The 27,158-nt window shown below is 43.2% G+C and overlaps 1 protein-coding gene across 4 annotated transcripts; it reads right to left on the bottom strand.

Moving 5' to 3' along the window:
* Window positions 1-87: 87 nt before the first annotated feature.
* PATZ1 (POZ/BTB and AT hook containing zinc finger 1) lies at window positions 88-24,737 on the bottom strand. 4 transcript variants are annotated; one of them, XM_074972653.1, is made up of 7 exons: window positions 23,436-24,737; window positions 20,939-21,002; window positions 17,612-17,647; window positions 16,962-17,033; window positions 14,351-14,522; window positions 4,312-4,449; window positions 88-2,072 (listed from the first exon to the last, which is right to left on the bottom strand). In XM_074972653.1, exons 1-7 carry the CDS (start codon window positions 24,698-24,700, stop codon window positions 1,654-1,656), a joined length of 2,166 nt encoding a protein of 721 aa, XP_074828754.1. In that variant the 5' UTR covers window positions 24,701-24,737; the 3' UTR covers window positions 88-1,653. The 4 variants fall into 4 exon arrangements, with proteins under 4 accessions (XP_074828754.1, XP_074828751.1, XP_074828753.1 ...); XM_074972650.1 differs by lacking the exon at window positions 17,612-17,647; XM_074972652.1 differs by lacking the exons at window positions 16,962-17,033; window positions 17,612-17,647 and having other exon boundaries at window positions 96-2,072; window positions 23,436-24,713.
* Window positions 24,738-27,158: the final 2,421 nt, after the last annotated feature.

Below are 27,158 nucleotides of genomic sequence, written 5' to 3' on the forward strand. Positions count from 1 at the left end.
TCTTGCATTTCCAAAGCATTGTATAAACTTTTGTTAGGTTAATCCTTGCAACACTATTGTGACGTAAAGAATCTTTATTTTGCAGATGAGGAGTTAAGGCAGAGGTTCAGTGACTTGTACTATAAGATCTTGAGCATCAGTGGCAGAACCATGATTAGAACTCAGGAGATTCCTGACTCCTAATGCAGCACTGAGTTCACTAAATCATCCAGACACTCGGTTTTTGGTACATAAAAAGTTCATCAAAGTTAAATGTGGGAAGGCTACAAAGGGATATTCAGCCTCTCTACATAGGCATCTGTGTTCATCTATAACACAGCATCCAATGCTCTAGAGCTCAACTCCATAACATTTTATATCAACTTTTTCTTCTGAGGTGTGCTCTGATTTAGATCCCTCCCTTTGAGGGTGGAAACATTTCTTCTCTAGAAGAAAAGAAAATAGGATTGCTGTGTGAAAACCTGAGTAAAGGGGAATCAGGAGTGCTGCGTTGGAACCAAGAGGTCCAGGTCATTAAGCGTATGTCACAGAGAAGGACTGGTGTCCCATTTCCTGGATCTCAACTGCACACCTTTCAGAGAGGTGGCTAAATTGCTCAAAAACCAGACAAAACAAGGGGATGTAAAGTAACATACTAACTTCTTTAATACAGTCCAATCCGATTAATTCAAAATCACTCTGTGAACCCTGGGTTTATTCACACTAAACAAGTCAGTGGTACAGATAGTTTACCCGATTGCTGACCATGTTCATCTTCTAGGTACCCACACATTGAATGAGCACCAACCAACCAGACCACACAGGTATTTTCTTCCTTTTTTGTTTTTTTTTTTTGATAAAACTATTTCTTCGATAGACTTAAAACAATTAACTAGCCAAGTTATTAATTATGATACATCTAAAAAAAATTAATACTAACCCTAACGTGACTGCTGCTTTAAGAGCGCTCTGTATATCGCCTTAGTCTGGCTTTTCAGTAGCAATTCACTACAACAGGTCCTAAAATAATAATAATAGAGAATTAAAAACCTGACAGCAAGTTTAATGGTTAAAATTTAACAAAAACAACCTGTTTTGAATGGTGATTTTCCTCAGCAGGTTAGTTCCTGCTGCAGCACTCACAGCCTCACAAATGGCAGAAGGGGTCCAAATTCTTTTGCCTTCTTAAAAATCAATTTTTAAAAGGACATCTGCACCATTACCTGCTAGGTACCACAGGGCTTTTGTTTATATTATGAGCAGTCAGTAATGGGTGTGTGTAAAAAACTTACTGTGGGGTTTTTTTGGGGTGGGGGCGGGGAAGAGGGCAAAGGCATAAAACCTAGTTCCCCACATGTTTGGATCACTAGGGCTGTTTACAATTCTGACCACCATTGGTGGCTTTTATTTATTCTAAAAGACCACACTGGAGCTCTGGCACTCCATGTTGTGTTTTAGGTCACATCTCTCATTCAGGGTCATGCAGATTTTCTGCAGGTTGTCAGGCAAGAAGCCTTCTTTTCCCTAAAGAAGGTTTAAGGAGGGTAGACAGGGAGGGGAACTAAAATGAATACAAATTTCTCAACTATAGAACCAAATTTCATTATTTCTTCTCTCATTCACAGCGTCTTATAGGTATAACCAGACGGCTGCTTTGTTAAGGTTAAACTGGTCTCATTTCCCCTCTGGCCCCATTGGTTGCTGGTCGACCTCTGGATCCACCAGGGATGATGCAAATGCTGACTGGACGATCTGAAACCCAAATGACTCCAGAAGAGACATGTTCTGTTGGGGTGAAAAGGGGGACCCTAGAGCAGGACCCAGGTCCCCCAATGGGCCCCCAAGGGCTCTGACGTGAACTTTCTGTATATGTTTGTTCAGGTAAGACTTGGATCTGAAAAAGCTGCCACATTCAGGGCAGGGATACTTCTTCTCTCCCTCCGGCTCCATTTTGTTTTTGGTGACTGCCATATCGCAGGAGAAGGACCCATTGGCACTCTGTTTCTCAGGAGTCTTGAGGTCACTGGCATCAGAGAGGTCGCCGTAGGAATCAGAACTCTCAATCGGGTCCGAATGTGAGCATTTCTGGCCTTCTATGGAAAAAACAACAAGACAAGTTTTCAGAACCTTAGCTCCCAAGAGTGCTATTCTAAAATGCTTTTAAGTAAAAGGTGTAGTCACCAGCTGATTCACTATTACCCAAAATGACAGAATGCTACAGACCTACTAGATATACTCCTCCATGTAATGAAGCACTGTGCCCCTTTAGGTCTCTCTTCTGCAGAGCCTGGACATGCTCCATCTCCCAGCACCCCGAGTTTATATTACAGATTTGTAGTGATAGTGGAGGTATCCAGAATATCCTCTTATATTTATATAGTGCCCTTATGATGCCCACTTTGAGATGTAAGACACTATATAAATGTACAGCAGAACCTCAGAGTTACGAACACCAGAGTTACGAACTGACGGGTCAACCACACACCTAATTTGGAGCTGGAAGCATGGAACCAGGCAGCAGCAGCAGACCGAAAAAACAAACAAACAAAAAAAACCCACCATATACAGTATTCTGTTAAATGTAAACTACTAAAAAAATAAAGGGAAAGTTTACAAAAAGATTTGACAAGATAAGGAAACTGTCTCTGTGCTTGTTTCATTTAAATTAAGATAGTTAAAAGCAGCATTTTTCTTCTGCACAGTGAAGTTTCAAAGCTGTATTAAGTCAATGTTCAGTTGTAAACTTTTGAAAGAACAACCGTAACGTTTTGTTCAGTTACGAACATTTCAGAGTTACAAACAACCTCCATTCCCAAGATGTTCGTAACTCTGAGGTATTATTATGCATGTTTAGATGCTGGAGTCACTTCACCCAGCATTGAAATGAAGCAGGCACTTCTGGGTGGAATCACAGTGCACAACCGTTTAGGGCAAGAGGTGAAGAAACCTGGAACTATTCCATCACCAATATCCCAGCATGGGAGTAGGGGTTGCTCTGCTCCTGGAGATGCAGTTCTATATAGTCTCAAGAGGCTCCTCAGAATAAAGTGCATTATTCTCAGTTACTTCAACACATACCCTAGCCGTGTCACTGGTATGTTTGGGGTGTTCCCCCATCCTATTCTGGCAATGTACCAAGAAAGCTTTTCTGTGATCCTCTCTCATGACATATGTATACGCATGGCAAACCCAGACATACTCCCCAAACAAATCTCAGAATACAAACTTAATCTACTCCTAACCCTGAAAGGCCATGTTTCATAAGACAGACTTTCTGTGGAATCAGCATTAGCAATCAAAACACGACATGCATGAAATCAAGATCCCACTAGGGAGAAGCACTTTTTAAATCAGCACACAACCCAGAACCAAGGAGCTTCTGGAGCAACTCTGTGAGGACTCCCATAGAAAGAAAGCTACACAACTGTGACATCCCATCAGCACAAGACAGAGCACAGGGTATGCTTAACTCAGCTCTGTTCTGATCTCCAGGGCAAAAGTAACCCCAATTTTTTGGGACAGCCATGGTTTCCGATATCAGAGAGAGGTTTTCTGCTGTTCCAGCTTCGACCAAGGATACAGATGGTCCAAAACTGAGAGGCAAAAAGGAAATTACTGTGCACATATTAATAACTAATTTTACAGAGGATATTTACAAATTAAATAATTTTAACCACTCTGAAAAAGATAACTTACTTTAAGCAAAAGCAAAACTAAATATTAGTGACATCTAAAAAGAAGCAGTCAATATCTTTATCCTTCTTCTCAACCACAGTGTAAGAGAGGCAAAAAAAAGTTTAACTAAAAATATCTATGTGGCTCCTGACCTATTTGAGCTGAAATAAATGGACTGTCATGACTCCTATCAGACAAGCATCTTCCGGACTTTCCCTCTACAGGAATCAGAAATTGGGCTATACAGGGGTTGTAATCAGTCTTGGATCATTTCAAGAGCAACTGGGGAATCTTGGCAGTACCAGATTCTAGACTGAGCTATAAGTTTATCCTTCCCAACTCACAACCCTCAGGTAAGATTCAAGCACAATCTGCTCACAGGAAGAGGAGCTGGATGACCTAACAGGTCTTTTCCATCTGTAAAGTTAAGGAAGCTACCAAAAGTTGAAGTATTTCTACTACTTTCCCCAATAAGGTACCCAGAGAGATCCTTGCACAAACTATAGAAATGAGCTCTATGTAACCTCTTCACTTCTTGCTAAGCTTCTCCTTAGGACTACCCAGTCTTTCCCTCCTCCCCTTTCCCATGCCCATCCCAGCCCCCCACAACACAAGTCCTGTGCAAAGAAGCAAAGTGCAGAGCAGGGAGTCGCTTGCCTTTGATGCCATAGGTCCTGACGCAGTGGAACGCTGCTCCCCCATTCGGGATGGGCTCCTGGTGCCTGGAGACCTGAGGAAGGGGAACACCGTGGTGGGTTTTAACATGGACCTTTAAGTAGGAGGCAGAGGAGAAACCTAAACAAGATAAAAGGAGATGAGATCCTGCCACCAGCAAAGACACACATCTGCCTTCCCTGTTCCTTTTATCCTTCTCTCTCTCCCCCCTAGTCACCCTTAAGAGACTCAAACTAACTTGCTGAAGTAGGACCCTTATGTTAGATCTAACTAAGGATCAAATGTGAAATAGAGCTTTCCACAGAGGATTTACTGGTTCTGCGGGGAGAACAAAACTTGCGCATGAGTGTGTATACAAAATGTTACTGCAAAGAAGAAGACACCAGAGAATCCTTCAGCCTTGCAAAAGCAAAGTCCTGAAACTTTCTGCTTATGCCGAGTATATTATAAGAGAACATATTAAGAGAAATTACAAACATAACTGTTATTTAGAACCTGCCAGTAATTCCTTGCCACTTTCCTACGGTTTTAAGAAGGGCTCATGTTTTGGGGTTCACCTGTTTCACCTTTCCCTGTAATGTGATCATTTATCTCAAATATTTTTGTTAGCACTCTTTCATTAGCTTTTAGAAGCTGTGGCAATTACTCTGAGGATCATGAGGCCCATAACTGGATGATAAAGAGGCCAGATATTTGAGGAATCTTTCAGCCTTATCAATAAAGATTTATTGTGGTACTTATCAATAACTGACGTCATTGTGGTACTTTCATATTAGAAACCTTTCCCTGTAAGAATCACAATGGGGCACAAACTCCGCCGGTACAGTCACATGAGCAGACACTTACTCTTCTTTTTGCTTGTTAAAAACAAAAAAAAAAAAACAAAACCAAAAAACCCCCAATGTACAGAAAAGAGAATGAGATTTACATTTTGGCCACTAACATAGGCCTGGTCTACACTTGAAAATTGTACTGGTATAATTATGTTGGTTTGGTGAGGTGTTTTTTTGGGTTTTTTTAAACCAATATAGTTATACCAGTACAAACCCTTGTGTGGATGCAGTTATATCAGTATAAAGGTACCTTATATAGGTACAGCTTATTCCCCTTCCCATACAGGGATAGCCTATCGTGTTATAAAGCACCTTAATACGCTGATATAAATGCATCCAAAGTACGAGGGTTGTCCCACTTTAACTATAGTGGCACAACTTTCTAGCATAAACAAGGCCTTAATAGGCAAAACAAAGTAATTCACTCCAGGTATTGACTTTAAACTGAACTCTGTTTCACAGTAAAAATCCCCATACCTGTCCTACAGAATGGCTCTTACTATGCAGAGACTTTCACTAGAACCTGAAGTTCAGAAAGAATAATGCATCATAAATCCTTACTATCTCAGAGGATTTAGTTACAAGCCCAATTACAGAATGCCCATAGCAACCCACTGGAGAAGAAAAAGGAAGCGGACAGGCTGCTTTTATCCCTGGGGTGGAACAAGGACTGTCTCCTGAGAGCAGCTGAGCTGCCGAGAATCAGAATATGGAGACAGCATTGTGGATCCAACAAGAAAACCACAACAGTGACCTACCAAAAATATTCACTTTTAAAAAACCAGAGCAGTGGTGTCTTGGCCAAATCAGTTGTCAAAAGCACTGAAGGGAAGGATATATTCCTCTGAAATAAGATTTCTCCAAGGACTCAAAGTGCGATACTGAGTACATCGCATTGACAATGAAAATATAATCCTTCCTCTGCTAAAATTCACAGCAAATGAAGAAAGAATCAAAGTTGGGTTGTGAGTGAAATGGACATATCATACAGATGTGATGGTTACACTTCCAACTAGGCTGCAAGCTACTTAGGGATAGAAACCTTCTTCCCTTATTTCACAGTAAGTGCGCCAGAAGTATGTGGATGCTGCAATATAGCAAACTCAGAACCAAACTGTGAAAGAGGATTATGAAGTAGGAACTTATTTTCAACTTGCCAGAGATTTCTGTGTTAAGTACTGTTTTAAAGTCTGTGTTTCGTGTAATGGCAGACACTAAAAGGAGACAAAGTGCTTATATACCAATGCTAAAAGTCTAAATAATAAAATGGGTGAACTAGAGTGCCTCATATTAAATGAAGTTATTGATATAATAGGCATCACAGAAACTTAATCAATGGGAATCAGTAATACCAGGGTAAAAATATATCGGAAAGACTGAACAGGTCGTGCTGGTGGGGGAGTGGCATTATGTGTGAAAGAAAGCGTAGAATCAAACGAGGTAAAAATCATAAATGAATCAAAATGTACCATGAAATTTCTATCCATAGAGATTCTATGTTCTAATAAGAAGAAGACTGTAGTGGTAGGGATATATTACCGACCACCTAACCAGGATGGTGAAAGTGACTATGAAATGCTCAGGGAGATTAAAAATTAAAATAGGCTATTAAAATTTAAAAAATCACTAATAATAATGGGGGATTTCAATTATCCCCATATTGACTAGGCACCGGTCACCTCAGGACAGGATGCAGAGATAAAGTTTCTTGACACCTTAAATGACTGCTTCTTGGAGCAGCTGGTCCTGGAACTCACCAGAGGAGAGGCAATTCTTGATTCAGTCCTAAGTGGAGCACAGGATCTGGTCCAAGAGGTGAATATAGCTGGACTGCTTGATAATAGTGACCATAATATAATTAAATTTAATTTCCCTGTGGCAGGAAAAACACCACAGCGGCCCAACAATGTAGCATTTAATTTCAGAAAGGGGAACTACACAAAAATGAGGCGGTTAGTTAAACAGAAATTAAAGGGTACAGTGCCAAAAGTGAAATCTCTGCAAGCTGCATAGAAACTTTTTAAAGACACCATAATAGAGGTTCAACTTAAATGTATACCCCAAATTAAAAAACATAGTAAGAGAACCAAAAAGGAACCACAGTGGCTAAACAACAAAGTAAAAGAAGCAATGAGAGGCAAAAAGGCATCCTTTAAAAAGTGGAAGTTAAATCCTAGTGAGGAAAATAGAAAGGAGCATAAACACCGGCAAATGAAGTGTAAAAATGCAATTAGGAAGGCCAAAAAAGTATTTGAGGAAATTAGCCAAAGACTCAAAAAGTAATAGCAAATATTTTTTTAAGTACATCAGAAGCAGGAAGCGTGCTAAACAACCAGTGGGGCTATTGGATAATCAAGGTGCTAAAGGAGCACGCAAGGACGATAAGGCCATTGCAGAGAAACTAAATGACTTCTTTGCATCGGTCTTCACAGCTGAGGATGTGAGGGAGATTCCCAAACCTGAGCCATACTTTTTAGGTGACAGATCTGAGGAACTGTCCCAGATTGAGGTGTCATTAGAGGAGGTTTTGGAACAAATTAATAAATTAAACAGCAATAAGTCACCAGGACCAGATGGTATTCACCCAAGAGTTCTGAAAGAACTCAAATGTGAAATTGCAGAACTACTAACTGTAGTCTGTAACCTACCATTTAAATCAGCTTCTGTACCAAAGACTGGAGGATAGCTAATGTGATGCCAATTCTTAAAAAGGGCTCCAGAGGTGATACCGGCAATTACAGGCTGGTAAGCCTGACTTCAATACCGGGCAAACTGGTTGAAACTATAATAAAGAACAATATTGTCAGACATACAGATGAACATAATTTGTTGAGGAAGAGTCAACATGGTTTTAGTAAAGGGAAATCATGCCTCACCAATCTACTAGAATTCTTTGAGGGAGTCAACAAGCAGGTGGACTAAGGGGAACCAGTGGATATAGTGTACTTAGATTTTCAGAAAGCCTTTGACAAGCTCCCTCACCAAAAGCTCTTATGCAAAGTAAGCTGCCAAGGGATTAGAGGGAAGGTGCTCTCATGGATTGGTAACTAGTTAAAAGACAGGAAACAAAGGGTAGGTATAAATGGTCAGTTTTCAGAATGGAGAGAGGTAAATAGTGGTATTCCCCAGGGGTCTGTTCTGAGACCAGTCCTATTCAACATATTCATAAATGATCTGGAAAAAGGGGTAAACAGTGAGGTGGCAAAATTTGCAGATGATACAAAATTACTAAAGATAGTAAGACCCAGGCAGACTGCGAAGAGCTACAAAAGGATCTCTCAAAACTGGGCGACTGGTCAACAAAATGGCAGATGAAATTTAATGTTGATAAATGCAAAGTAATGCACATTGGAAAGCATAATCCCAACTATATATATAAAAAATGATGGGGTCTAAATTAGCTGTTACCACTCAAGAAAGAGATCTTGGAGTCACCGTGGATAGTTCTCTGAAAACATCCACTCAATGTGCATCAGCAGTCAAAAAAGCTAACAGAATGCTGGGAATAATTAAGAAAGGGCTAGATAATTGGACAGAAAATATCATGTTGCCTCTATATAAATCCATGGTACGCTCACATCTTGAATACTGTATGCAGATGTGGTCACCCCATCTCAAAAAAAGAGATATTGAAATTGGAAAAGGTTCAGAAAAGGGCAATAAAAATGATTAGGGGTATGGAAAGGCTTCCGTATGAGGAGAGATTAATAAGACCGGGACTTTTCAGCTTGGAAAAGAGACAGCTAAGGGGAGATATAATTGAGGTCTATAAAATCATGACTGGTGCAGAGAAAGTAGTTAAGGAAGTGTTGTTTACTACTTCTCATAAGTCAAGAACTAGGGGTCACCAAATAAAAAATTAATAGGCAGCAGGTTTAAAACAAATAAAAGGAAGTATTTCTTCACACAACTCACAGTCAACCTGTGGAACTCCTTGCCAGAGGATGTTGTGAAAGCGAAGACCATAACAGGGTTAAAAAAAGAACTAGATAAATTCATGGAGGATAGGTCCATCAATGGCTATTAGCCAGGATGGGCAGGAATGGTGTCTCTAGCCTCTGTTTGCCAGAAGCTGGGAATGAGCGACAGGGGATGGATCACTTGATGATTACCTGTTCTGTTCATTCCCTCTGGGGAACCTGGCACTGGCCACTGTTGGAAGACAAGATATTGGGCTAGATGGACCTTTGGTCTGACCCAGTAGGGCCATTCTTATGTTCTTATGTTTCACTGCAGTTCACAAAAAAGAAAGGATCTAGATTGGGAACAATCATAACATGGTAGTCTTTGGGAAGTTCTGTGATTCCACCTGCAGGAAACACTTTTTTTTTTTTTTTTTTTTAATACAATGAAAGTTTATATAGTGAAAGTTTCCTGAAAAGTACCTTGATTTCTTTTATGCACTTGGTAGATGAAGGGGTGAACCAGCAACTTCTACCAAAGCAGTATGAATAAAAGCTACTTCATAGGCAGCTAAGATAAAGTGAGATTTTTAGCATAATCAGATCTTGAGAAAGATCACAGTCCAAGATTTACATAAGGCCAGAATTATAAATAGGTACGTGTCTATCCTAGCAAGAGAGGTAGAGGATTCCCAAGGGATAATCCATCACTTCTTAAACCCTTCTTGAAAACAAACCATGGTGAGATTTAAAGAGTCTTAAAAAAACAAAACAAAACAAAAAAACACCCAACCCCATCTCATCTACTGCCCTATCCACATAGGCATTTCATGGCTCCAGGGAGCAGATCCTGCTTCTTCTTAGCATTTTAAGCCTTTCAAACATGCACAGGAACAGGAATGAAATAGCCTACCTCCTACCAAACAGAAGTGTTTGGTCTGTAATGAACTCTTCCCAAGAAGAAATGCAGGATGCACCCTGTTCATAGAGTCTAAACTGGATATAGCTAGGTCAGCAGGCAAATGCCTCCAGCCTCTGGCCTTTACCAATCACTTTACGCCCAGCAGGAAGAATGGCAGGAATTCATCCTTCTATCAAAATAATTACAACATATTCTCAGTCTGAACACCACACCTTACATAGAAGGTGAGTCCACCAGGAGCAGAACCTGAGGCATTAGTTGACTCATTCGATACCTGTGGCATGGAAACTGGACATGTACTTAACAGGAAGTGTCTGTCTTATGTTGCACTTTCTGATCACCATATCTTATTAAAAAGAATAATGCTAAGATTGTCAAAGGAGTCTAAGGGTGTTGGATGCTTACCTCCTCTAGCTTCCTTTGAGCCTAAATCCAACCTAAACCAGTACATAACATTTCTAAGGATCTTAGAATAGAATAAGAGAAAATATGTAACAATTAGACAAGAAGCAGCAGTTGACAGTTTGATTAAGTAAATAAAATGAATTTGCCTTTATAAAGAATATTTTGATTAAAAAATAAGTTTATTAAAAGTAAGTTAAAGTCGATGTATTAACTGTTCAGTTAAACAAACCAATATTAAAAATGAACTTATAGAACCTTCCTCACAGCAACTTTTAAATCTCAGTGTCCAATACTTCCTTTTGGCAAAACCATCTAAACCCTACTCTGCATCATCAAATGGAGCCCCTGTTGACAAGTATCAGCAAAATGGCTGCCCCCTCAGAGAGAGAGAGAGGAGTTCCAGTCACTAAACAGAGATACTGACAGACAGTGATAGATTTTTGAAAACTGTTTTCTAAGTACTTAGATTTCTAAGGTATTACAGTTCCTCTATTGCACAACTCCTTTACAGAAACCCCTTCCCAGAAAGTACACCTTCCCAGGGTAAACAAGATTAATTATGGATACTAATAATCATTCTAAGCATTAACATCCTAATTATACAAATCTCCTTGAACTGACTTGGAGGTGGTGATTTTTGAAGACCATATCTTTCCACTGTAAAAGAAAATAAAAATTTAAAACCAGGAAAGATAAAGATGCCCTAGGTGTCTGTGTGTAACAGATCTGTGACTGTTCCTTCCAAGTTCCAGGAAGACTCCCCAATACCTTTAGGACAGCAAGATGCACATCACTAGCTTTCCATAGAAAACCTCTCAGTCTGTCAGAATAAAACAACAAATTAAGCCCATATTTTCCATCCTCACTTTAACACTAATACATATGTGTACACACAAGAACCTCTTCCTCATCTGCCCAAGAGACCTTGCTTTCTTCCTCCTCGGCTGCCCAAGCTTGGCCAGAATCTGGCCCCAGATTCATTTAAAAAATTTTAAAAATCTTTTCTTCTTGCTCTACAGTTACCAAAGCCAGCATTACTTAAGTTACCATTCCAAGGAAGCAGTGCACCAAAAGGCATTTAAAGGGGAAGATCAAAATAAACTATTCTTAGCACAATCACCTCCAGGGAAGAAGAAAAACTTCCACAGATTCTGTTGACATGAACCTCTATCATGGCTTTTTAGTATGAAATTTTCCAGTGTATTTCATGAGCATTGGCCTGCTAAACCCAGGGTTGTGAGTTCAATCCCTGAGGGGGCCATTTAGGGATCTGGGGCAAAAGTTGGGGATTGGTCCTGCTTTGAGCAGGGGGTTGGACTAGATGACCTCCTGAGGTCCCTTCCAACCCTGATATTCTATGGTTTCTCGCTGGTCTGCACTTTATAGGACTTCTAGACAGAACAGTTCACATTGTCTACTGACTGTCATCAGACATCTTGAACTAGGGCTTTCAAACTTCTTATCCATGTCACTTTTAAGCAGTAAGTATCCCACTGAGTTCTTAGCATATGATGCCACAATTGCTCAACAAGTTCAATCTGTACTTAAAAAGATTAATAAGCTTACTTCCTTGAATTTTAGCTGCAGATGGCCAGTCTTTAACAGATTAACTATTATTCGTAGGTGCTGGTAGAAATTTAAGTTCACAACGGCCTAACGTCTCTCTCTCTGACAAAGCATATGAAGACAGTGAAGTGTAAAAAAAAAGCAGCACTTTTAAAAGCTGTCTGCTATCTTGGATGCTCATCAGACCCCTCCACCTTTCCACACACACCCCCTCCTCCCAGAACTTACATTTTATTTAGATTTCTGCTTAAAACTGTATCGTTTAAATAGCCTTTATTAATCATTGTATTGTTTGATGGCCAAACCAATGCCTTTGTTTTCCTGGTTCAATTTTTGAGGAGCAGCAGTGACATCCAGTGGCTGCTAGGGTGAATCCCAGGTTCTCAAATCCAAGAAATATTCCAGTTCCAGTTAACATGAATGAATTTTCAATGTGCTATCCATCAGGTTTGACTGAGGACATAGCTGAAGAGAGCTTGGATCAGGGGCTTCTGAATCTCAGTGCAAGAGTCGTCAGGATAAGTTCAAGGAAAGTTTTTCAGAAGTCAGGCTCTCCCTTGAAGGAGGCCTATATTCATTTTAATATCCAAATCCATGGAATTTAAGAACCCCGAGGACTTCCTAGCAAACTGGTGTTTCCATGCAAAAGCTTAATTCACTTTAAGGACCCAATTCCACTGTGGACAATGGCTCTTTCATAATTTAATAAGTCGCTCACTACTCATCTTTATCTACTCTAACCACCCAAGTGTTCCTATCCTGCACACTGTCCCCAACCTTTCAACTATGTAACCATATTCTCTCAATAGATATCAGCTCCCTTCAATTGGGAAAATGGAACTAAAAATAGACCCCTTCAACAAACCCAAAAGACAGTCCCATAACTGACAGCGGCCACCTCCAACACACCAAAAGTGTTCCCACACATGAAACCAATCCATTCAACAACCTAACAGGTTTTACTTTGTCCAACACCAAGTTCATTCCATGCAGAAATATCCCTTACCTGTAATAATTGTTATAAATTACTAGCAGGTACACTTCAAAAATTAGCGAAGTGTTGGTCAGGGTTCTGTGCAAGCAATAAACCAGTGTATAGCTAGATATGTGAAGTAGGAGCCAAATGTCTCTGGAGAGCAGAAAATACAGTGCTTTTGATATAATACCTGGATCAGTCCTTTCCTTGTGTGTCAGGAGTCCCTCTATATCCTACCTCTTCATTCTGGGAATCCTTTTGCTCTCTTTTACTATCTCTGAACCCTTTCCTAATCACTAACTTTGATGCTTCCTACACAGATGGACTATTCGAGGAAATCCTCTAGTAGGTATCTTTTCACCCTCCCTGAAAACCAGTTGTTATTCCACCGCTAACAGAAGTGTGCAGACATGCACAAGTGTATTTTTGCTCACCTGGCACCAGCCGCATGTCTCTTTTGTAACCTACAGCATTGTTCTGAAGTAGCATCTTTACTTCAGTGTTTTAAGAGTCTCATATCAGTCAGTCAGCCTGGTCTTAAGACTCCATTACCCTTTAGCTTCTTTCTTCCACAAAAAGAAAAGGAGTACTTGTGGCACCTTAGAGACTAACAAATTTATTTGAGCATAAGCTTTCGTGAACTACTAAATTTGTTAGTCCCTAAGGTGCCACAAGTCCTCCTTTTCTTTTGCGGATACAGACTAACATGGCTGCTACTCTGAAACCTTCTTTCTTCCAGAAACTTTGTCTTGTTTATCCATAGCCTACCTTCAGGTCCCACGCTACCTAAATCTGCAGGCCTTGCTCCTCAATTTGTGGAAAGTACATATGTAATGGAGAAGCTTAGCTTTGTTTGTTTTATAAATGAAAGTCTGTTTCTGGCTCTTTTTCTTACAAAGCCAACCTTGTAAATGTAACCCAGCACAAAACAATTGCTAGGGTTCAAATGAGAGAGCAGCTGAGCTCCACTTCTGGTGCAGGAGGCGAAGAGGGAACCAAGATATCACATATACTTATGTAAAATGAAACCAAAGATCTTCTCCCAGACCCTCCCCAGGGTAATTAGTCCAGCCCTGTGACAGTGAGCAGGTGCACAGTGAATAGTGTCATGGCAAGCAGGAACAGGTTACTTTGGAGGGATGTGGGAGGGGATTTCGGCAAAAAATTGTAGATCCATCCAAAAATGCTAGGTTCTGCATTTAATTTAAACTTCATCAGAGAAGGAATATTAAACACCTAGTCATGTCCAAAGGCCAGGCCAATACTTTCATCAATTTCATGATGTTTATTGTTCATTGAGGAAAACAACAAGGGAAGCTATGGTATGATCTCTTCCTGCTGCAGACAGCATTACAGAGCTTAGTGCTGTCTCTGCCTTGCACTATTCCCCTGAAATAAAGAGACAGCTCATCATTACCTCGGTTACAGATAGTGCAGAAGTTGCTTGGTCCTTCACTGTGTTTCTTCAAATGATCTGCCATGTATGCTGCCCGCAAGTACTTTCCACACACCTGGCATGGAACTTTGTCTTCATGGCATGCTAGGTGTGAGCGCAGTCGGTCACGAGTGGCAAAGGAAGCATTACAGGTCTGCAGGTAGAAGGAGAACAGTGTGAGTCACCAAATCTGCTGCAAGTGTTCATATAACCATATCTACACTACGTGACCCCCACCATAAGACTCTCAAACCCTGCATATGGACACAAGCGACAATCATGAGTTAATTTTCCCCAAACAGGCAATCCAGGTTACCATCACACTGCAAAGGATGCAATGTTACTGCTCAAAAAGGAGCAGGCACCAGGATTAGGACTTGACATAAAGAAAGAAGCTTTGAAACAATATAGTCTGTAAAATGTGAGTAAAAAAACAGGTCTGAAATGTCTCAGCTCCTCATTGAAATCTGTGTTACTAAAACTTCACAAGTCATATTTAGTAACGTAAATAGATTTGCATTGTCCTTCTTGAAAAGTCCACTCCAGTCACATTAGAGTCTATCCTAGCTCATTTTATGGTGATATCATAGTCACATAAGCCAGGCTCATGTCAATCCCTCTATTTCCTTCCTGCATTCACTTTGTGATCTCATCAATTTGACTTTAGTCTCTATGGTTTCCCCAATGATGTATAAACAAAGCATCAGAGACCAGAAAGTAAGGTTGGACTGACAGGATCACAGAGGGCACTACAGAAGGAGAACCATGTTGGCATCCATAGTCCAGAGAGACCTCAGAATGGCACTGTGTAATCTGTTTACAGTGGATAACTTGATCCCTGTTATGGTATCATACTCCAGTTACTATTACGTAACAAGATGAACTTAGGGTAAAACAACAATAATTATAATTATAACTATACATGTCAACCTTGCAAAATTCTACTTGCCCATTCACACCAGGAGAATAATTTGACAGATGAGTGAGACATCCATCCCCACCCGCATCATCATCATAATCGCAGAATGTAGGCAAGCAGATTTTGTGCTTGGGCTAGTATGTTTTTTACAGTTTTGCAAGGCTGGTCGTATCATTAGCATACATGAAAGCAATCAAATCTTTACCAACATGTTATAGAAAAAAATGCAATCTGAACACATTGCTCACATATGGAAGACAGAGAAAACCAGAAATATCAGAGCGACCAGTCCAATTGGATGAAAGCAACAAAATTCAAGGTTGCGCCGTGACTGGCTTGTACCACAGTACCCTTTAGATGAAATATTGAGACACATGGTTTATATCACAGCTCCCTAGGAGATTATATAAATCCAGTAAGTGATCTAGGGAATGATTTTTTGGCTTTTCAGAAGTAGTGGTTTACTTTTTAGGCAGCTGTTTCACTGTAAAGTAGATTTTGTTAGGATAACAACGTAACTACTGCACTGCGATTACAACACAGTAGCTTAAAATAAATGAAACTGGCAATACAATAGAAGTTCATCTGTAGAATTTTACATCGCTGTCACTAAGTGCCTGATCCTAAGCCCACTGAAGTTATTTGAAAGGCACCTGCTGGCTTCAGTAGGCTTTGGATCAGGCCCTAAAGGGTCAATCTTGTGAGGTGCTAAGTACTTTATTTCAATGGAAGTTGAGGGTACTCTGCAACAAACAGAACACTCAGTACCTTGCAGGATCAGTCCCTAATATAGTTTAAAAAAACAGTGATACAAACATGGATTGCTGTGATATATGGAATTTCACTGACCTCACTAGAGAAAAACTTGTAAGTCACAAATGATGAAGGGAAAAAAAGTAATTTCTTTAACATGAAAGAGAAAGAGATTTCTCCTCATATGAACTCTCAGGACACAGCGCCGAGCAAAATAGGTGTAGCTTTCATTTAGCAAAATGCTACTGGAAACAAATAAGTCTTTAAGTAAGGACTGTTCCAACAACAAATCAACCTGTTGGAAGTAAAGTTAACGTGTGTTCCTGAGCAGCGGAGCATGAAAGTCAAAAGCTCCATCACCAATAATTCAATATCAAGTGACAGCAAGCTTGTGTATAAATGCATTTGGAATATCTGGGCATCAGTTCTATGACACAGACACAAATCCTCATATGTTAAAATTAAAACTATCATCTATCCTACATTGAACATATCAAGTGGAAAGCTTAGGGTGGGGGTAATACAATCGTATTTCTGTTTGGTAATCAGTCTTGCTGCCAATTTTTACAGAGTCCATTCCTGGATAAGCTATGTACTGATCAGACATGCAAAAAAAAAAAAAAAAAAAAGTCTAAAAAACAAAAATAAGGGTCCAGTTGAGAAAGCACGAACCAGTTTAGCTGAATCATACAAGGGAGACAGGACCAGGTTTGGAGAAAACCTCTTACAGTTAATATTAGTTAATGTTTGTAAAAGGCTTTAAAGATGTAAAGTGCTAAATGAGTGCGAAGTATTTATTATTAATTGTTATTAATAATAAAGGAAAAGTCCAGTGCTTTCCTATCAAACATTGCATAGGTAGATAAATAGACCAAAAAAGAATATATAAAAAAGTTTAAAATAACATTGTTTAAGAAATACCTCTTGAAGTTTCAACTTTTCTATGGCTGTGGATGTCTCTGAGCTTATTCCAGGATGGCTGCCATTTTCCTGCTAATAGGCAGGAAGTAAGAGAAATTAGGACAGGAAGAAACTCATTCTGCATTGAAATCAAGGGGAAAAGCACTGGATTTGGAATGCCAATTTTAGGTAAATTTCAATAAATAGTTTTTATTTGTATTTTTCAAATAAATGTAGCTTGATTTTTAACAACTTGTATTGTCTCTTGTTTATTTAAATTGCCAGATGTTAACTAGGACTGTCAGCTGTGCCTTCTTCCCTGAGAAATAATGAACCTCTGATCTCTCTCCCCCATCTTTCCCTGATAGTTCAGTCCACATTACTTTCAAACCATCATTCCTCCCACCCTGCAGCCTGATGTTAGTACCAATCCCTACAAAGTAATCAACCCAGCAGGTAAAACACCTCAATCCCATGTCAGGCCCCCATGGCAACAACCTGAACTATCCCATTATGGCCAGCAAACTGACTTAGCCCTTCTCCCATGCCAAGCACTTAATTGACAGATTAAAAAAATTAAAATGTTACCAGGGAGAAAAAGTATCCAGAGTTCCATTTGGTGTCTGCCTTGGACACCAAAGCAACTTATTGGATCGGATTTCTCAGATTACCTGGCTCTGTAGAGAGCGTCCTTCCCCATTCGGAGTCTGTTTGAAGAGGAAGGGAAAAGGTGGAATCAGGTGCTTGTCTGCAGAGACAAGCTCTCTTTTTAAGTGAGGTAGGTGCAGTGTTGTGTGCGGACTAATTCTAACAGTGACCTGTATACATGGCATTTAGCACATGGCCATCTCCTCCTCACCACAGATTCATTTCAGCTGCCCTGAAGTTATGTTTATGTTGATGGCCCAGAATCCACAGCGCTGTGATACCACTTTGGCACCTCGCTGGTATGCAGAGATGCACGCAGGGACTCAGGTAAGTGACAGATCGTACAGCACCGTTCTGAAGAATGTCTTTAAAATAGAGGAGCCTGGAAAACATTTTTCTCTTTGCCAAAACAATACTTCTCTTAAGGATTCATCGTAATTACGATGGTTCAAGGATCCTTGTCATTTGTACATAACACAATTCTCAAAGGAGCTCTAACTGCCACTAGGGGGAGCTAAAACAGCTTCACTGATTTTCGAGTGAAATCAAGGAAAAATGGTGGTGGGGTGTGGAGAAGCAACATACCAATATTGAGCTATTTTGCTCTTCCGTGCCCAAACTTGGTGACTAGGAAAGATAATTCTATGGGAGGGAAAGTTATTTCTCAAGAGATAACTAGAATGAAAGGCACATTAGTATACAGTATATATTTTAGATTTGAAACAAATTTACAGCACTGTTTTCCAGAATGATATCCTTTCTGTGGTGTGCATCATCTGTGTGTGTGTATGCAGAGAAATGTTGTAATTCTGACAGGGTGCTGCCAAGTAGTTTTTGCAAAGACACATAGTAGGTCTTCAACAAACCTTCTACACCTTATTTATATTAAATATTATGGCCACATTAAGTTCGAACAATTAAGCAGTCAAAAGTCAAGCACAAGCTATTGTTGAACTCGCAGTCTTAATTCTGTCACTATCCGAATAACCATTAATTATACCATTTTCTTATATAATATCTTGCGGCATTTTCTACAATTCTAGAGATAGGAGATTATTCTAAGAAACTGTGCTCATGTAATGCATATATGTAAAGGGCAGAGTTAAGGTTGTGTGTTGAACCTTAACTTTTGTATTTCTTGACTTTTGAGTGCTCAATGCTCCCTTAGATTTGCACGAATTTAGTTGTTTACATTTAATACTCCTAAATGAAAGAAAATTTCTCTGTTTCCTAACAGGTATCAGTTAGCAAAGGACAATTAGTGATTATCAGTGTTACTAGTAAACTGCATACTTTCTGTAAGCTTCACACCAGCTGGCCAAAGAATGATGAGTTTCTGCTAGCATTGTAGGCTAAGTACACATGTCCAAACCTGTGTATGAATATCTATATTATATATAGATATTTATACACACACAGTTAAGTGTGCATTTAAAAAAAATCTTTAAGGCATCCTCACTACATACAACTAGTCACCTTGTTTTTACAATAATTGTGGTTTGGGAATTCTTCCGATTTAACCTGATCTATAGCCTTACATCATCTTAAGAAACTTAAGCCAATTTAAGACTTTAGATAGGTTTCAGGTGTTTAATTGGCTTGAAGGCCCTATGGCCTGATTTTAAAAGGTGCTGAGCTCCTACAACTCCCAATGAGGTCAATAGGAGCCTTTAGGTCAGGGGAGGACAAACTACGGCCCGCGGGCCATATCTGGCCCGTCAGGGCTTTCAACCCGGCCCGGGGGATTGCCAGCCCCCTGGTGCAGCGGGGCTAAGGCAGGCTCCCTGCCTGCCCTGGCCCCACGCCACTCCCGGAAGCGACTGGCACCACGTCCCTGTGGCCCCTGGAGGCCCCGCAGCTCCCATTGGCCAGGAAAGGGGAACTGCAGCCAACGGGAGCTTTGGGGATGGTACCCGCAGGCGAGGGCAATGCATGGCAGCACTGCCTGCCCCACCCCAAACCCAGGAGCCACTGCCGGACATGCTGACCGCTTCCGAGAGCGGTGCAGGGCCAGGGTAGGCAGGGAGCCTGCCTTATCTCCACCACGCTCTGCTGCCACCCCTCGAGGTAAGCGGCACTGGGCCGGAGCCCGAACCCCTCCTGTATCCCGCACCCCCTGCCCTGAGCCCCCTCCCGCACCCCAACTCCCTGGCCTGAGCCCCCTCCTGCACCCCGCATCCCAACCTCTTGCCCTGATCCCCTTCCTGCAACTGCACCCCCTCCTGCACGCCAACCCCCTGCCCTACATTCATGGCCCTGCATACAATTTCCCCCTCCAGATGTGGCCCTTGGGCCAAAAAGTTTGCCCACCCCTGCTTTAGGCGCTCTATATCTCTGAAAATCTGCTCATTGGATTACTTTAAACTGCAAAAACATCCCACAATCCCCCACAATTTGGAAGAAAAAACAGGGGCATGTGTCAGGAGACAGAAAAATGCAGGTTAAGAGGCAACAGTCAGACAGGATGGGGTTAGAATTTTTTAGAATGGAAAAATTTCTCCCCCACCCTCACGGACCTCAAAGAAAACTGACGGGATTTTGCTCCAACTTTCTGTAAAATTCACCTTCCTTCAGACACCACACATGGAAAATTTTAGCCCAAGAAGCAAATATTTCAGAAATTTCCCATAAAAGTGTTTGAAGACAGGGGGTCATAATGGAAACTGTTTTGCCTAGGTGCCTGTTAACTACTCTCCCACCCGGCCCGCAAATGGATGATAAAAGGTCAATCTTGATTTGGTTTTAAACCTTAATGGAAGACTTATTAACTATAAAGAACTATGTAAGTTGATATTACACTGCATTTCAAAGGATACTGTGCTGATGTCACCCATATCCTTGCTGAAAAAAAGCTTCCAGTTTTGCTCAGTGCAATGTTCTGAAGGCTATGTGATACAAAGAGCTTCACGGCAAGTGAAGTTAAATTATCAACTGTATTTGAAATTATATTAAAAAATTAAAGCCAGAATTTGAGCCTCTTGTTAGTGGCCACTGAACTACAGAAGAGAAAAAGGGCATCATTTGAGACAGCTAGGGACAAAGCAGCAGGGTAAGGTTTCCAGGGTGGGGACTGGGATAGAGCAGCAAGAAAGAACATCTGGTAGAGGGGGAGGGGAGACAGGAGGACCAGAGCAGCAGGAGATGCAACAGGGAGTGGTGGGGGGAGGGTAGAGAGAGGAATGTAAAGCAGCTGTCAGTTTGTTGACCGTGATTAGTTACAAACATATTTATCTCAGTTCACACATACATGATATTTCTATCAATGTTTGATCATTCTTTGCACACATTACATTCATTGCCTTTTTTTTAAATAAAAAGATATAAACCCTCATTTATCCCCCTGCTCCTACCTGACACTTATGAGGTCTCTCCGACGTGTGCACCTGTTTGATGTGCCCATTCAAGTGGTCTGGCCTTAAAAAATATATATATGTATTTATATATGTATATAGACACACACACACACACACACACACACATATATACTTGAAAACAAACATTAAAAATAGAAGCCACTATTGCATCCACTCCAAGAAAAGTTCTCTCTGGTGTGTCTGGGCTCCAGTTCATTCAAACAACCCATTACATTTTACTTCTGGAGACAAAGATCAGAAACAGTCAGAGCTCTACCCTGATCAATATCCTGCCATCCCTCTGCAAGGAAATACGGATCAGAATAATCAGGAGATCTAGGTCAAAGTTTTTATACTGGGATGCCTACAGTTGGACTTCTAAATTCATACTTGGACACCTAAATCAAAGTGATCTCAGTGTCAGAAGTGCTGAGCATTTTAAAGTCAGGCCACTTTGATTTAGGTGTCCAAATATGGATTTACAAATCCAACTTTAAGCACCCCAGTATGAAAATTTTGGCATGAAGTTCCACTTTTGTCTCTCAATTTCCTCCTATATAACATGGAAAAAATATTGTCCTCCCTCACAACTATGCTGTGAGGCATAATTAACATTTGTAAAGTACTTTGAGGGCCTCAGCTAGAAGATGCTGTAGAAGAGCAAATTATTATTGAAAGAAGTTAGTCCATTCCCAGTGATTGGTAAAGCTTGTTTTGAAGGAGGGAAGCCTGAACAGCTAATGATTTTCCTAGTGGGTGTTTCTCTGGGTGGAAAGAAAGCTTTTCATTGTATGAGGCCAAACCTGCTTGGAAACTAGTTCTCCAACTCTCCTCCCCCAACTTTCTAGTCTCAGCCAGTCAGAGAGAGCTGAGTGGAATTCAGTTCTGGAGACTGAAGACGGAGTTAAATCCGCAGTTAAGCTGTTAAACCTGATGCCTGGGCAGGTGCGCTGAGGCTATTAAACTGGAAAGACTAATCAGAGGTTTAAACTCCTAGTACATACCTATGGACTTCAGGGATGCCCCCTGAATCAATCCTTGAACTAAAGGCATACTGTAAAGTTAAACATCACACTTCTGTCTGATTTTGTTTATACACTTTTGTATAACACTTAAGATTACTAAAACTAGAAGATTCTCTATTTTTCAGTTTTTTATTTTACAAAAGCATGTAGACATTTTCACTGTTCCCCCTTTAACATTAGGCCCTGGTTTTCTGAACTCAATGGGAACACTGAATTTTCAGTACCTTGGAGAATTAGTCAGTTACTTTATTTTATGCGTGGAAGTCTTTCAATACAGCAACAGCAGGGAGATTTTTCTTTTATTAAAGTGTGATTGGAAAATAAAAACTGGCAGGGGATCTCAGGGGCAGGTACAGGACGTGAAAGTACTTTTATCTTCTCATGGTGACTAGATTTCAAGTTGATGCTGTTTCTGTATCAAGTTTTTTGTCTTAAAACATTCCTGAACTTGCCAGTTATTGGAGAGCTCATCTTTATCACAGATTTTGTTTGTTTGTATAGCAAAAAGCCCTTGTCCTTATTACCAGAGCAGATTCAGCAGGGTCAAAGGTTTTTAAGTTTCTATTCCTGGGGTATCTTTATCGAAAGCAGAATTCCACTGCTTACTGGTTAACATCTCAGTTCCTTCTCACCAGCCAGGGCAAGCGAAAGAGCTCAGATCCATTAACTAGGGATGTTATAGAAGTAGGAAGGCTGGTGTTGACTCTTTTCCCTTATCTACCCTATCCTCAAATTGAACACTGAACTTGAGAAGGACCCAAGTCTCAAATTCGTTCCTGAACTCAAACCACAAGATACACACAAGCCATATTAAGGCAGTATCAAAGATCCACTTGTTTGTGGGAGTTCACTTAAGTGACAACAAATATCAGCCACATTAAATGCACAGATCTTATGTATACTGCAGTGTAGAAACAGGATCCCCTTCAGGATGCTGTACACACAAAGGACACAAAGACCATGTGTTAAAGAGATAGCTGTTGCCACAGACTTTGAAATATCAACTCTTCATTCGTATCTGGGTGATTACACACTAGGATAAATGGAGTGAAGTTAAGACAATGAAAATGTAGACTGTTAATCAGAAAAAAAGTCATTTTAAGATCTATTAATACTTTGCACTTCAATAGCAACTTGCAGTGGAGGGCTTCAAATCACTTCACAACCCATAATTAAGCCTCTGAACACCCAATTATTTCAATACCCATTTCACAGAAGGGTAACTTGCCCACCATCATGACAAAACTGGGAATGTTACCCAGGACTCATCCAACTCCCCATTTTGTGATTTAATTACTAGTTAACTCTTCTACAGAGCTGTAAAATAGTCTCCCCAAAAAAGTGATGAAAGTCCCATTCCTTGGGGTACTTAAAACTAGCAGCGTAGGATTCTACACTGGTCCTCAAGAGGTGGACTAGATAAATGGAAAAGACCCAGAAGGTTATGATTCACATCAGTGTCCTCTTACCTGGAGAAGCCTTTTCCACAACTCTGGCAGATGTAGGGCTTTCCCACAGAGCCATCGTGAGACCGAACATGATAGGACATCCTGTCTTTCCGCTTGAACCGCAGCCCACACACTGGACAAGAATATGGCTTCTCGCCGGAGTGCGACAGCTTGTGCCGATTCAGGTGGTACACGTCCCGAAAAATCTTGCCACAGATCTCACAGGCCACCTGCTTCCTTGTCCTGCTCCTCTTTCGTGGGGCGTCAGGATCGTCCTGACCAGGCACCCCGTTTTCACCAAGCCTTGGCGGTGGGATGTCTATGTAACCCAACTGTAAGCTGGTCACCCCATGCTGAGCCTCATGCTGCCGCAGACGATTGGCGTCGGTAAACACTTTCCCACAGAGGCCACAAGGAAGGATGCCAGCCTCTCGCAGGCCCCCTGGGGTACCAAACATCATAGAGTCCAAGAGGTTTGCTTTGCGGGGACGCCCCCTGCCCCTCTTGGTGCCCAAAGTGGGGGCACTGGTGCCCACGTTCTGGAAGGGCGAGGCCAGCAGGGGTGGCGACAAGGGTCCCGCCACCATGGGCAGGCGGTCGACGCCTTGCAGGACGGGCAAGGAGGACTGGGCGGCGGTGAGGGCGGCCCGTGTGGCCTCGTCTTCGGGCATGCCGGCGATGCCGTTGCCATTGGGCGCCAGGCCGGCCCCGTTGGTCATGTCGAGGGGGAAGCCCAGGTCGGCGGCGCTGGGGCGGAAGAGCATGATGTCCGGGCGGGCGGGGGGCACCAGGATCTGCACGTTGGACTGCTTGATGACCTCCTGGCAGATGTCGATGACGGAGCGCATGAGGAGGAACTTGGCGGCCGTCATGAGCTCGGGGAAGCTCTCCAGCCGCACCACGATGCGCGAGGTGTAGGCGAAGTCCAGGATGTCCCCGAAGACCTTGGAGCTGATGGTGTGCATCTCCAGCTCCCGCCCGCCCGCGGCCGGCCCGCCGCCCCCGCCGCCGGCCTCCGCGGCGCCCCCTTCCGCGCCGCCCGCGCCGGCCCCCTCGCCCAGCTGCGCGCTGAAGACCGACTCGAAGTACTCGCTGCAGGCGGCCAGCACGGCCCGGTGCGCCGGGAAGCTCTCGTCGCCCACCCGCAGCAGCACGTCGCAGAAGCGGCCGCCGTTCTTGCGCTGCTGGTTGAGGCTGTGCAGCATGTCGGCGCTGTGCCGGCTCACCTGGTAGGTGTAGCAGCCCGACGACGGGCCGCAGGCGGCGGCCTCGCTCACCCGCTCCATGGGGCTGCGCTGCCCCCGGCGGCCTGCAGGCGGCGCTGGCTCTCAGGCTGCCCGGCGGCGCGCGCCGCTTCCTCCCCCTCCCCGCGGCTGTCCGGGCCCGACGGCGGCGGCGGCGCGCGCTGCCTGCAAAGCGCGAGGGGATTGGGGGGGGGGAACAAAAGGCTGAGGCGGCGGAGGGGCGCGCGCGCAGCACGGAGCTCAAGCGGCAGCAGCTGAGGCGGCGCGAGCTCGGCCCGGGCCCGGCCGCCACGAGGCGCGGAGGCCGCAGCGGGCCGGGGCGCGCGGCGCGGCTGCAGCGGGCAGGGCGGGAGGGGGCTCCGGGCTGCCGGCTCCGTCCGTCCCTGTGTGTTTGGAGCGGAGGAAAGATGGCAGCGGCTGCACTTCCTCTTGCACTTTCACCCCTGGGGGGAGGAGAAGGAGGGGGGCGATACCACCCCCCCCCGACAAAAATCCAGCGGGGGCCCCCCGGCTGCTGTTCCCCGACCAAGCGCCGCCGCCGTCGGGCCCGGCCCCGGCCCCGCCTGCCTCGCTGCACCCGCACCAGAAGCGCCGGAAACTTTCCTCTCTTCTGGGGTTCTAACGCCCCCCACCCTTTTCATAGAGACCCCCCCTCCAGCCACTCGGGCTCCCCCCACCCCCCCGCTTCCTGCCCCCTCCCTCCCTGCATCCGCCAATGCAAGAGCAGCCAGAGCCAGCAGGCCAGCCCCCACCCCGCCCGCGGGGGCTGGGGGCTGCAGCCTCCCCCCTCCCCAGCTGAGATCCTCCAATGCCGAGCCAGGAGCAAGGCCCCCGCCCGAAGCATATGGGGGGAAGGGGGCTGCACTCACCCCCTCCCCCAAACAACCAGGCTGCAGCTCGCCCCCCCCATCCACCCCGCCCGCAGGAGAGAGAACGGGGGGGGGCAGCGGTCTCACCCCCCCGCAAGCGCAAAGCGTCCAATGCAAAACCCTCCCTCCTGGACTCGCTGCAGAGCGGCCCCCACCTACTCTCCCCACGCCTGAGGAAAGCTAATCCTAAAGGGGCCAGGGGCTGCAGGGAGAACAGCCCCCCCCTTCACCCCACGCACTTAGACCTTCACTGTACCCCCTTCTCCGCCTGGGCAGGAAAGCTGGGCACAAGGATGGGGGGGGAAGAGACAAAACGAGTACAGGAGTTCGCTCCCAACCCAGGGCAAAATCCCTCCTGAGACGAACAATTGGGGAAGCGCTGCCCTGGGGGCGGGGGGGAGCTGCACGAGGCAGCCGATTACACAACCCCGCGTCCCTCCATGTTGGGGAAACCCGGACTGCCCCGGTTTAGCTTTGTACTGACCATTGGGATCGTGGAGCTGAGCAAGCCCCAAGATCCGTCCATGGAAGGCTCCCTCCACGGTGAGGCTGGGTTCCTCAGGCCCTGAGCTCTGACTACTTTGGTTTAATAAGGGGCTTTCTCTGGACTGGCTTCCTTCTGCCCTCAGGGTCTCTCCATGATAAAATCCTTTTTTAATGGCTTCATAATAATTCAGTTCTGGATTAAATTTGACTTGTTCGGTCTTGGTGTGGGAAGCAACAGCAGTTTGTGTTTGCACATGTTCCCCCTACTTCCACACTCAGTTCACATTTTGTTCTAAGGAAGTATTTAAAAAGTCACAGGCTTCAAGTGTACTCTTCTACACTTGTGAAATTGAATTCGATCTGGTATTAAAAACATTCCCAGATGATCAATTGATAATTATGGTTTCTTCACTTAAAATGTTATACTGGGGAAAATATGGAACTTTGTTCACCCAAGAACATCCCAAACTTTCAGTTTTTTTCCCCCAAGAGCTCAGACCAAAGCACATGTATAAAATACTGGTGGAGCTGAAAGAGCATTCTGGGTATTGATGTGCAAATGAGCACACCAAGCTTCCAACTTCCAAAACAGAGTTATTGTAATAACACTTAAGGCCATATAGTGCCCTCAATCCGTGTGCTGTATTTCTGTTGATGTCAGTGGGAGTTGCTTGTCTACACTGAAGGCAGAGAATTGCCAGTGTAGCTTTTTACCACTGGATCAAGGTTTGTGTATATTACATATACACACATGCAGTTAGGCGATTTGACTATTTGGATTCAGCTGTGACAAATCCACTTTAAATATTCACATGTTGCATAGATACTACATGCTAGTAATATTGTTCTCCAGATCTGTTTGCCAGTCACAGAAACAAGAGTACTCAATATAGCGAGGAAAAAATGTTTGTATTTAAGTATAAATGTCAGGCAGCAATTCACAGGCTTCACACACACAGTGCAAAGATAATCAGGAACTCACTATCTTTTCTGGTGAGTTTTAGTCAGTTCTGTGTCTTTTCCCCTGTGGTTCTGTTGGTTTATTTTTCTTTTTGCTTTATTCAGCTCCCTATTCCCTGACACGGTTCTTCTCACCCGGCTTCCTATTAAGGTTCCCCCCCTGCCTTTTCTTTGTCTTTCCTCCT

The sequence above is a fragment of the Natator depressus genome, chromosome 15, assembly GCF_965152275.1.
Source record: "Natator depressus isolate rNatDep1 chromosome 15, rNatDep2.hap1, whole genome shotgun sequence".
Taxonomy (NCBI): Eukaryota; Metazoa; Chordata; order Testudines; family Cheloniidae; genus Natator; species Natator depressus.